Genomic DNA, 12,356 nt, shown 5'->3' on the forward strand with positions numbered 1-12,356 from the left:
AGTGTGTTTTAGTATGTGGTCCAAAATATGACAAACATCATAGGTTAGTATGTCGTCCAAAAAATTGGAGCAAGGTGTCCAGATAGCTCAACTGGTTAAGAAGGTGATTCATAAACAGAACTGTGTCAGAGACGCAGTTTTGATTCCAGCTCATGATCTTTTACTGCATGGGTTTCCTGTTTTCCTCTCTATCCTTGGCGGTCTGCACTCTCCGAGTGCTTTTCTAGTTTTACTTATCAAATGGACAGAAATAATGTCAGGTGAAGTCATGTGTGGTCACCCCTAAAATCTCCATTCTGACTTATCTAAAGAAATGTCACTGAAAGTCACTTTTAGAAAATTCATCTCACAACTCAATTTTCCAAGTCAGCTTTATTGTAAGTACATTTTTGGTGATTATGAAGACATAACTGTCAATATATTTTAACTTATAAAAAAACTGGCAAAGTAGAATGTCATAAAATCAGGAAGATCGTGGGGATTAAATTTAAGGCCCTTTTAGAACCACTCAAGCAGGTCTTGTGTCATACTCGTTGTTTCAAAGGACCGAGTTAAAATTTAACGATTTTGTTCCGTGTACTTTTTCTTCTTTAATAAACGTGGTGTTGAGACCATGAGTAGTGTTCCTTGAAACAGTATCAGTCAGAAGCCAGCTATCTTCACTTTGATCAGTAACAGTCAGTGTTGAGCTCAGTTCACACACCAACCTTCAGTCAGTGGAATCAGCAGAGAAAGCAAGAGGCTGCACTCAGTCATTCTTTCAAAAAACTGAACTATGCCCCTCATATCTTAATTTTCAGAGCATTAATACTTTGTCTGAATGCAACCTCGTGCTATGTCTCTGCTTTAGTTCAGTTAGCTGGCTTGTTGAGTGATACTAAAAGATGGCAGCTCTGTCTGTGGGTCAGTCTGTTTCTGGTGTCTCGGGTGTTGATGTTGTGGAAGTGGTGAGGTAGGCTCACAGAGCAGATCCTCCTGTTCTTACTTTTTGGTAACAACCAGCACAGCTGAAGGCACCAAACCTGAACAGAGAGAGACGAAAGTTTGGGAAAAGGTCAGAAACAGTCTGCGTGTTATTTAACTCTCAGATCTGATTAAATGCGACTCATTTACCCTTGAAATGTGACCTGTGTCTGAAGATTTACTCTGATGAATGCCATCTGATGCATTTTATCTCATCTTAATTACATGTTCACATATTCAGTCATTTTCATGCTGTGTGATTTTTGGATCCTAATCTTGTTATAAAAGCAGCATGTACACTCTCTTCAGTCCTGTTCCCAGCTCACCCAGCTCTTTGAGGGGCTTCTCCATGTCCAGTTCAGTGTAGACGTGACGGGGGTAGGGTGACAGCAGCGTGAAGTCCTGACCCTCAGGCGTGTTGCCGTTCACCTGCACATAGACGCGCACTGCCGCCAGCGGCTCCTGGGCCTTGAAGACTGTCGTGATGGTCGAGCCGTCCAGCAGGCGAACCTGTGAAGAGTCGGAGTCAGCGAGCAGCAGTTGATGAGTAAAGTCAGTTTGTAGTCATCATGAGATCTTAACTGAATGACAACATGTTGGACAGAAAACAAAAACATGCTAAACAAGTATGACTCAGGCCTGCACCTGTATCCTGGACTCATCATACTCCTTCTTAGTGGGTGGGGGACCCTGACTGGTGGGTGATGATGGACTGGGCGGGTTCGGCTGAGACGATGCAGCTGTGCTCGGGGTTCCACCGCCTCCAAACTGAACAGGACAAAAACAACAGAATCCAAGTTGTCACTGGTTCAGACAGAAGACTGAAAAATGGACTACTGAACATGGTTTACCTTTTGTGCTCTCTCCTCTCTGTCTCTTGCTATCTTCTCTTTGACCCTTTGCCTGACAGGAAAATGAGCAACACAATGACATAAACAAAGGGTTTATGTTAAAAAAAAAAAACAACACTACAAAAATGCTTACAGCAGTGGTAGATAGTCATCAAGAATGCAAAAGTAAATATTAAACAAATGTAAGCAGCAAGGCACCAAAGTCTAATCAGATCACCTACTCCCTCTGGAATTGGTTATGAAATGTAGTTCAAAGGATTTGCAACACGTTCCAATTTATGAGATACCAAGTTAATTCTAAAAAAAAAAAAAATGCATGACATATTCTACAATAATATTTTATTATTTAGACTTTAAATTTATATCTACATTGAAGAGGTTCCACTAAACCATCCATCCATCCATCCTCTATACACCGCTTTATCCTCACTAGGGTCACGGGGGGTGCTGGAGCCCATCCCAGCTGACTCGGGCGAAGGCAGGAGACACCCTGGACAGGTCGCCAGTCTGTCACAGGGCTACATATACAGACAAACAATCACACTCACATTCACACCTATGGGCAATTTAGAGTTCCACTAAACCAAGTAGGCTCAATTTAAGTTGTATGTGAACCCTGTGTTTTGCTAGTCCTGTTTCACAGAAGCAGTTTTCTTGAACTTACAAACAAAATTGTAGGTTCTGCAGTTCTCTGTCGGTCCCATACATGAGTTGCAAGCATTTTTCTTTTATGTGAGGTAAAAGTGTCAAAATGAACATGAGAGAAGATGATCTCATGTTGCAAACTGCAGCTTGCATGTTGTGAATCTCAGGAAATGGAGCCCTTACTCCAGATCTGACATGCTGTTTACAAAATCTGACTTCCTTCAGCAATTCATTACAAATAATCACTAACAATTTTAAAAGAAGCTGTCCTCCAATTAAATTCCACAGAGAAGTAGATGCAAAGTGTTTAGGGACCGATGGGGAAATATTTTTGGATAGTTTAGATACTTAATGGGTTTTATAGAGCTCACACATGATAAATTGATTCATGTAGTCATGACTCAGACCTTACCTAGCTAGTTTGTCCTCCATCTTCTCTCTCCTGCGTTGGTCTGCAAGTTTTTTCATGTCATCATCCTGCAGTTTTTGGCGGATCTGCTGCAGCTCTTGGCCCTGCCTCCTCCGCTGCTTCTCCTTCTCCACCTCCTCCGCCCGCTCTCGCTCTCTTCTCTCCGCCTGCTTCACCCGCATCAGCTCCTCCAGCCTGAAAAACACACACAGGCATCAGCTTACTTACTTTTGGCCTGTTCAGCATCCCTAAAACAGAGTATTTCCACATAATTTTAATTCCTCGACAAACTAAGTGCCTCTGGCTTTATTTTTAGAAAGCTAATATCATAAGCTAGTACAATCAGTAAAAGCTGCTTTGGCTCCACTGTCACCTTTTGACCTGCTCACGTTTCTCCTCTTCTGTCATTGGCCGCTTTAGACCATCCTCAGTCTCGATGTAGTTAACTTCTCCATCTGTTGCTCCTGCAGCCAAAACAAATGCACATGAGAAAGCGAAAGAGGGGAGAAAAAAACAAACGGGGAAGATGGAAAGAAAGCATATTGTGCTATAGTGAAAAAACATACTTTCAAATGCAAATCATAGTAACACTCACACACTGACAGAAGAGGCTTATCTCACCTACAAACCTAACACCACAAACCTTAAAACCTCTGCAGAAACACACCAAACCTCCACCACAAACCCTAACAGATAAACAAGTTAAACCTCTTTGGTAGAAGTGCTGACAAAGAGAAAAGAAAGCAAAAATACACAAAGAGGTAGAGCAACAAAACCAACTAATATCACATCTGATCAGCATAAATGAACAGGCAATTTAGAGTTTACATCTTGGTGTTCTTCTGTCAAGAAGTACAGAAAGCTACAGAATTTAGTCTGGTTACCGGTTCACAAAGTAAAATTGCCTGAATCTTGAAGGGCTAAGTTATGACTGCCTCACACTGCCACTGTATGATCACCAACTATGAAGGCAAACTGTGTTTCTGCTTATCTTGGCCACAGTACTCTTGTAAAAAAATATCTATTTCAAACATCTTGTTTATAGATGGATGGAAAACACGCTTTAGAACAGGTGTATTGATGGGTAAATGTTTCTTTAACATTAAATGCAATTCTATTTACAATATAAACATATATTCTGATGCTGGTACTTTACAGAACTTTGGTGGCTAACCAGATGGACATGTTTACTTTTGTTTAACTCTGTATCTTTAAACATATCGAATACCACACAAACAACTGTACTGCTCAAAATATTTAACATTAGACAGATTCATATGGTCTCAGGGTGTGTATCATCACGCTGCATATCTATATGTGGCATTTACAGCGGTGTTGCTACCACATTGTCATGGCCTTGGGTGTCCCCCCAAAACCACAATGTTCCCTGACCTTCAGCGGTGTCTGCTAGTGTCGGCTGTTCTGTGCTGGACTGGCTGTGTGCTTCTCCTCCCAGGACGTTCCCCACAGGCGGCACATAGGGCTCATCGATGTCTGGGTCATTCTCATGTTCCATTAACCTGAGAAAAGCACATCACACAGGAAAGATCCGAGCTGAGAGTCTATGTGTCTGATTACCAGAATCAGAAACATGTTGTTGTGCACTATGGCGATGATCAAAGTGATGACAGAGGACGGTGTTGATGTGTGCAATTAAACACTATGCTGTTAATCTGTGTGTATCAGACTCACCAGTCCATTGCTTGTTCTATTCCTTGGTTCCCCGTGTTGGCCACTGCCTTCTCACTGGAAAAAAAAAAATCAAAAAACAGGTTTGCCCTAGTGTTTAACAACTTTCACTTCTTTAAAGCCAATCTCAAACGTGGGAATTATACTGAACAAAAAATTAAATGCAGCATCCAATGTTTTATCTAATTATATCTATTCTTTGTAACATTGATAAATAATTGTTTATTGTTCCAATACATGATAGCTTTACAACAGAATGGGCGTCATGAAAAAAAAAACAAGTATGCACTACACTGTTAATAATAAGTGGCAGATTGAGGGTGGAGTCAAAGACCAGAAATGGTAATGAATAACACATCTGTGAAGCACAGAGTTAAACAAGTTGTTGCTGGCTTGTAAAATGTTTCCCGACTCTTCCTGAAAGGCTCAGTGAGTCAGCGGAAATTTTGGATGACAGGATAATGTTCTGAGACACACACATCCAAACATTTTCTTTTTTGTTATGAGTTTTGGACATTGAAGTGTCTCTAAAGCTTTAACTAACATGTCAGCATATCAACAACCTGTTCACATCTGTGGCATCCGGTCATTTGAATAAAGCCGGCCACTGGTCAATGGGGTGTCTGTGTGCTGGTCACGTTATCTGATCATTGTCTGTAAAAGCCTCACCTGACACCTGTGGGTGAAGATTAACTGAATCCTCCAGAATCTGTCACCAAATGAACAGCTCAAAACTGTAAGTGCACAACTGGCTAAGTTTGACCATTTTGATATTTTTAATGTTTTTCTAAGTCAGAAAACAAATCTAAACTGCATGCTGCATTTAGATATGTGTTCAGTGGATTTTAACCAGGATCTTTTTTTTTTTAATTTAGTGTCACTCACGCTCTGTTTCTCTCAAAGCCCATCTCCAGCAGGCTCTCTAGAGTGGTCAGCTCTGCCATTTTCACCTGAAACAACACCGGTACGTCAATGAGAAATTCACCACATTTACCTCAGACATACCACGGACACGTCTTCATTTGCTGCTAGTAGAATGTAAGTCACAATAAATGGCCAGGTTTCTTCTAATTCAACTTCTGCAGCTTTAAATCTGAAGTCAATACAACACCTCATGACTTTCTTTATCTCAGTCCTGTTAAAAGAAGCTAAATGGCCACGGTAGTCTGAAAATAACGCTGTATGAACAAACAGTAACCTTTCTTTGACTAGCAGCTTGACAAACTGGTTGTTTATTTCCGCTCGCTGGTTGTCTAATATCCGAGCTGAAATTATGCTGAGAGCTAAAATTAGCATTAATGTGGCTAACGTTCACGTTTCGAAAGCTAGCTGGGAAGCCTCGCTAACTAGCAAGATTTAAAGACAACAAGGATCAATATTAAGCTCTCTGTCGCTTTAGCTAATAACGTGTGTTTGTATGTTACACGTAAAGGCACCCAGAAGTGCTATTTTATTTTCGAAACACGTAATATCAGCTAATATACTCATGAGGATTGCGTTAGTTACCTACTCACATATCAGTCAACACCGCTTCAACAGTACGGGAACCCGCACAGGTCAAACGGAGCAGCGCTTAAAAAAAAGAAGCGAATCAGTATTTCACCAACTCAATACCTCCTTAGATATAACAGATACACATCCTTTCTTCCGCTGACCGTATGCCATCATGGTCACATTCATATATCTACAACTTCAACCTAGTGATATGGCAATTGTAAGCTTTCATAGTCCCATCTCTTCTCTGGTAGCACAACATCCGAAAGCTCCAGGGCTAGCAGGTTTCTCCAGACCTCACCTACTGAAATAATTTTAGTCAACCACTACCAGGTATTATATAATGTGTGCATAATGGAATGCAAACTGACTCATATCATTACTATAATAGTGGAAACTGACAATTACTACCAATAGTTTCTCTGCTGAAATGTTGTAGGAGACCGTCCTTACATAAAGGTTGCAGGCCTATCAAAGTGTAAGTCCAGCATGAAAGTGACCTCTTTGTATGATTGTTTTATGACCTGTTGGGTGGCTGAATCTACAAAAATGCTTAATCATACAAAGAATGTGTCTCTAAATAATGTATAAAATGTTGAGAAGCCTAAAGCACCACAAACTGTTCATTATAGAATTGTACAATGTGCATGTTGTGTAAAGTATTGACTGAGTGCATTCACAGCCTCCATTTGAGGTGTTTTCAATGAAATTTGATTTAATCTACTACAATTTATGTATCCTACACATACCAAGGTAAATTATCAGATAAGACTTGGACATACTTTCAGTTTCTTTTACACCAAACTTTAGATCTACGGTTTTAAATGTGAATAAATACTTGGGCTCACTAACAGGCAGTGAGGAAGGAGTGGTTGAGAACTGGACAATTTACAGGTAATGCCGTCTTTTATCTTTGTGATTTTTGGAAAAAAATTATACATTTTTTTAAAAAGTCTGTCAGAATAGCATAGATAGCAGATGCACGACAATCATGACCAGGCAAGCACGACATCTGTACCCACATGTGTCGTACAGCAGTGACAAATGCAACAAGAATGTTGAAGGTAAGCTGCTGCTCAGATGCAACACTTTTTGTTTAGAACTATAGCCAAACTAACATGCAAATTTAGACCTCTTGTAGAAATAACATGCAAATGAAACAACAATGTAAAACTAGCTGAGCAAGTTTTCTGTTTACTTTGGAGCAAATAAAGAAATGTTGTTTGACATACTCTTCTTTGACCTATTTTTCTTAGGTACATACGCTAAATGTCTCTAATCTACAAATCGTCAAGAAATCCTAATAGACCATCTTGTACACCAAATTATTTCTGGACTCTATTTTTACAGGTATCCAAACCAGAACAAGCAGTAAATTAAAATTGTGAGCTTCTATTGTCCACACAGAAGTATTGCTTTAATGTCATCTTTTAGTGTTTTCTCCACTGAATTACTCTTTTCTGATGCTGTATGTATCTTTACGGTTTGGAAACTGACAGCAGAAGATGCACAGACCCACTAAATGAAGAGGGTTAAGAGTGAGGTGGCGGATCTGAAGCACTTTAAGGTCAGATGATGTTTCTTATCGGCTGCTCTCCTGCTTGTATGATTTTGCCCCATCCTCAAGTGTCCGTGGTGATCAAACAAAATGCAATCTGCTGACTTTTATGTGCAGGTTGGGTCTGTTACATATTTACAGTAAGTGTAATGATTAATTTTTCTCTCCCCCACACAGTCTTAAGCCGCCCTCATTCAGGAGCCAGGGACAGACCTCAGAGTCTCTCTGCTCATGCCTGTCTCCTCTTTTAAAATCTCCCTCTGACTCTCCTTTTCACCTTTTATTTGTTTGGCTCGCTTTTCATCACACTTTCATTTGGTCTTGTTGGCTGTTTTCCTCTTTTCTGACTTTTCTCTTAAAATTACTGACTGAAATGAGCCTCAGTTGCAGAATTTGTGTGGTGAGTATTAACTTTTTAAATAAATTTAAGTGAGGCTAATGAACTGATTAGCAATCAAGGATATTTTATTAAGTTATCAGTCCCATAGTATGTATTCATTTGTAGGCTGTAGGACGTTTCTACAAGATTATCCTACAGTGTGTTTTGTATTTTTATATTGATTAAATATTAACAGTGCACCCACTCTGCAGGCAACTTGACAAACTAGCCAGTGGAAGTGCATTCAAGTTCTTTAAGCAAATTTGCAATGTCATTTTTTAAAAGAGAGGCAAAAATGGCAGTTAATGTATAAACTGAATGAAAACTGAAAAAAAGAGATCCAAATGCTTCCTGATGGAATTACTGGTTGGGAGGCAGCAAATATGATTTATCTCTGTAACAGACTGTTGGATGATGTGTTTAACTTGTGCTGCTGTTAATGGGGCTCAGATAAACATTTCACTTTTCTTACTACTTATAAAAAAGAGAAAAGAGTGTGAAGATTCCTGCAGTTATTATGTACTAATCCTGCATTCTAATAATCTTGTTTTAAATGTGGTTCTTGATTTCTTATTGCAGTGCTAACCAGATCAACTGCTTTTCATCACCTTCATTGTTGAGATTCATGTGTAGATTTTCAGAAGACACCAATGGCCCTTCACAGTGCAATTATCAGATACAATAAAAAAAACATATAAAGCAGGGTGAGCAAAGTCGAAGGAGACAATAGGGGTGAAGGTCTCTTTAGCCTCCTCTTTAATTGCTTTATGGCTGTGTTTTTTTTTACAGAAGGACAGGGTGAAGGGTCAAAGCTCAGTCAGGATACACTAAGAGAGATTCTGGAAACTAAGGACAAGAGTTGTGCACAAGGAAATGATGTATGCTTCAAAGCCACATCATCACCAGTGTGTAAAAGATTAATTTTAATAGACTTGACAGTAAAATGGGAAATTGCTGGGAAGATGTTCACTCCTTGACTTCTGATTCACTGACTGAATGACCCTGATTTTTTTATTGGTGTCATAAGGATAAAATGCAATCTTAGAAGCAGTAAAAACCAAGATTAGGAGGCACACTGTTGATGTTTTACTAACCTTCTGTTCAGTGTGGGTGGTGTTATCACATGAGGGCTGAAATATAAAACATGCAATAAAATGATTTAGGTGCACATAGTCAGCACCAACTGGCCAAAAGAGGGCAGCAGTATTTCATATGATGGAAAACTTTTATCACACTGGTGCCTTGTCACTTTTGATGATACCAGATGCAGTCTGATTGTTCAACAGTTTGCATAAGCAGCAGACTTTCTCAATAAGTTTACAATTTAAACCCCATCCAACAAACAAGGGACGGCCGGAGAAGGTGAGTTTAGATCATCATATGCATGTAATTAAATCAAGACAAAGACTTACACTCTTTAGTTTCGTTTTGTTTAATAGCAGATGTCAGCAGAAAACTGTATTTTGATCTCTGTGGTGAAATTCTCATGGCCTCGCTGTCAGCTGTGTTGTTTCTGTGGGTCTTACCAGCTGTAACAGCATCTCCATATGGAAAGACTCTGGCTTCCAGTGGAGCTGCTGTTATCTGTGGAGGGACACCCCTTTTCATCGACACACTGCTGGGACTCTGCGTAGCTTGTGTACAGTGACACTTTCTATTTGTTGTTTTTTTCATTCATTTTAATACTCTTGCTTGTTTCTGTGCAGGTTTGCAAGAATAATAAATAATTAAACAATTAAACTAACCTTTTAAATCCAGTTTATTTGTCTGTCTGCATCTTTTTTGCACTGTTTGTACAGAGAAACCACAGATAAAGCTGAAGGGCATCTTACTTGTACTCTTACTGAAACCAAAACTATATGTGAATGCAAAAGCAGCATTTCCAATGAATGCTAAGAAGTGACTGGGAGTTTCCCTTGACATTAATGAAACAGCGATTTGTTGTTTAATTCCAGTACACGCCTCCAAAAGTCTCAAACTCACATTGGTTTACAAGCAATTACTAACATTACGACATCTTTTTGAGGTCTAAAAATTTAAATTTAATCACAATGTGATAACTGAGATAAATAACTCAGTGTTAGAAATACACAATATGCAAAAGGTTTCTCTCTGTGATTTTGTAAGGGGGTTATCTTACTATCTAAAGTGCTTAGAGATGACACATGGCAAACTGAATTAAAAGTAAAACCAAAACTAAAAATATATTATTGCGACTACATTTGTCTGCAATGTGATAGAGCCATTTGAAATGAAAAGCAAAACCACAGAGAATTTGAAAATAACCTTTTTGTAAATGTTACTGAAAGTTAAGGTTACGGTCACGATGCATGAATGAATCGCTGCATGCTCGCTTTCACTTGAGTATGGGCTCATGCCATGTTTGCTATGACCTAATGATGACCCAGTATGAAAACTCCCTGCTCTTCCACCAACCAACAAACACAGACAGGATGGCAGGCCGCCAAGGGGGATTCATTTGGAGAGATTGGATTCTCCCAATGGCTTCTCTCATTAAAATATTGCTTCTTAAATTGCTCTTAAGATGCTTTCTGCTTCTTCAAAGCTTTATCGTCAACACAAAAACCTCTTCATTTAGGGAATGGTTCTTAATATATTATTTATTCTTTTAACTATCAATTGATCTTTTGGTGTATGTAACATCAAAAATCCCTGAGAAGTGCCTGAAACATTTCTAAAATCCCATCCTGGCATCTTGTGATATGTTGCTCTGTCTGACCAATGTTACAGAACCCAAAATATCAAATGCATTATAATGTAAGGACCCAGAAGTGCACCAAGAACCAACTTAAAAGTGGCTCCTTAAATAAACTATTTTTTTCTAAACTTCTTAGTAGCATCATTTATAATGACTTTGGGGGTTCTTCGTGCTGAAACGTTCTTTGTAAAGCTGGAAATGCTTCTATTTTTTTTCTTGCTCTATTCTTAGTTTTTAGCTACTTTGTACTTCTAAGTGTATATATGAAAGCAGATGTAACCAATTTGAGACACCACACTTTCATAGTGGCATAATGGCACCATAAAAAGAATAAATGACACATAAATACAAAATGTTTGTGGTTCTAAAACAAAGAGTTGATTTGTGTGTACTATTCTGTTGGTAGCCACAAAACAAAAAAACAAGTTCAAAACAGACACTTGAAATGTCAAAAATGTAATAAATAGAACAATGTCCTTGAGTAAAATAGAAATGAAACTAAAAATAAATGTATTCTTTTGTTATGCGCAAATCGAGAAAATATTAATTATTATTTAATTAAAGGCCTCACATTGTGACCTTTTTCAGCACATAAATGACATCTCACGTCCCCAGGTTGTATCTCTCAGGTTTTTGTTTTTTAATAGCTCAAAATACTACAGAGATGGTTCATTTGATGATGGCTGTATAATGGCTTGTTTTTTAGCTCTGTTCTAAAATGCACTATACATGAACAAATAGAGCACTAGAGAAGCAAACAGATGTAAATTAAAATGTAAATTAAAGTTTGCACCATCTCTGAATATCCCTAAGCAATACAGTGTCACCATAGCTTTAACCTGTGGGCATTTGATCAAGGTAATGATCACTTTAGCCATATTAGTATTAACACTAAGGATTTGATTGCTGTGGTGACATTACCATCAAAATAATTAATCCACTGGATCTATAGTTTCTAATATGCTGGGAGTGCATTAAGCCTCTTGTGTTCACTTTTGCAGCCAACAGCACAACATTTGATGCATGCTCGTGACTGAGACGTCAGAGAAGCAGCTCTAGAAAGTAAATAAACCTGGTGAACTGTGTGTCAGCTGCTCTTTTTGGAAGTGGAAGTACCAGGTAGAGAGGGTGCAATATTATACAAAATTTGAAGCATTTGTTGGTTAGGTGTGAGGTAACACTTGGGTTAAATTCTTACTCGCTTGTAAAGCTGGGAGGCCAGCTAGATGTGGGGAGGACTTGAGGAATAGCAGACTGGAACATCTTCATATCTTAACAGCTTTTAGTTTACACTTCAAAGTATATAAGAACCGTGAATACACAATGCAATCAAATCAATCAAATGCCTTTATTGTCACTGGACATATGTACAACGAAATTTTGAGTGCAACTCATTTGTGGGTTAAAACAGATAAAGATAAAATATATAATTAAGAAAATACACTATGCAAAAATATATATTATTTATGTATGAAAATAAATAGACAAATAACACAGAAATAATAAATATTGCACAAACCCACAAAATCTGCACTGTCCATGTTAAATGTACAGGTTCAAGAATAGAAGCACACAGCCAGTCCAGCACAGGTTCAAGAGTTGTTGCACTGGAATTTATTGCAGTGGTTCAGTTGCTTTATAGCACAAAA

At 38.6% G+C, this 12,356-nt stretch overlaps 1 protein-coding gene across 3 annotated transcripts; it reads right to left on the minus strand.

Moving 5' to 3' along the window:
* Window positions 1–353: 353 nt before the first annotated feature.
* ubxn1 (UBX domain protein 1) lies at window positions 354–6,147 on the minus strand. 3 transcript variants are annotated; one of them, XM_022203258.2, is made up of 10 exons: window positions 6,072–6,147; window positions 5,443–5,507; window positions 4,561–4,614; window positions 4,261–4,388; window positions 3,242–3,332; window positions 2,872–3,063; window positions 1,815–1,866; window positions 1,609–1,731; window positions 1,290–1,473; window positions 354–1,022 (listed from the first exon to the last, which is right to left on the minus strand). In XM_022203258.2, the coding sequence occupies exons 2-10, from the start codon at window positions 5,499–5,501 to the stop codon at window positions 982–984; spliced, it is 924 nt and encodes a 307-aa protein (XP_022058950.1). In that variant the 5' UTR covers window positions 5,502–5,507; window positions 6,072–6,147; the 3' UTR covers window positions 354–981. The 3 variants fall into 3 exon arrangements, with proteins under 3 accessions (XP_022058950.1, XP_022058949.1, XP_022058951.1); XM_022203257.2 differs by having other exon boundaries at window positions 6,064–6,136; XM_022203259.2 differs by having other exon boundaries at window positions 6,068–6,117.
* Window positions 6,148–12,356: the final 6,209 nt, after the last annotated feature.

This window comes from Acanthochromis polyacanthus, chromosome 10 (genome assembly GCF_021347895.1).
Source record: "Acanthochromis polyacanthus isolate Apoly-LR-REF ecotype Palm Island chromosome 10, KAUST_Apoly_ChrSc, whole genome shotgun sequence".
NCBI lineage: Eukaryota > Metazoa > Chordata > Actinopteri > Pomacentridae > Acanthochromis > Acanthochromis polyacanthus.

What these genes read in the sequence shown, in the direction of transcription:
- ubxn1 (XM_022203258.2), bottom strand. Translation starts at nt 5,501, where the DNA reads ATGGCAGAGCTGACCACTCTAGAGAGCCTGCTGGAGATGGGCTTTGAG. An exon ending in GGCTTTGAGAGAAACAGAGC is followed by an intron (nt 4,615 to 5,442) that starts GTGAGTGACACT and finishes TTTTTTTTCCAG; the next exon opens with TGAGAAGGCAGTGGCCAACA. An exon ending in GAAGCCCCTCAAAGAGCTGG is followed by an intron (nt 1,023 to 1,289) that starts GTGAGCTGGGAA and finishes CTCTCTGTTCAG; the next exon opens with GTTTGGTGCCTTCAGCTGTG.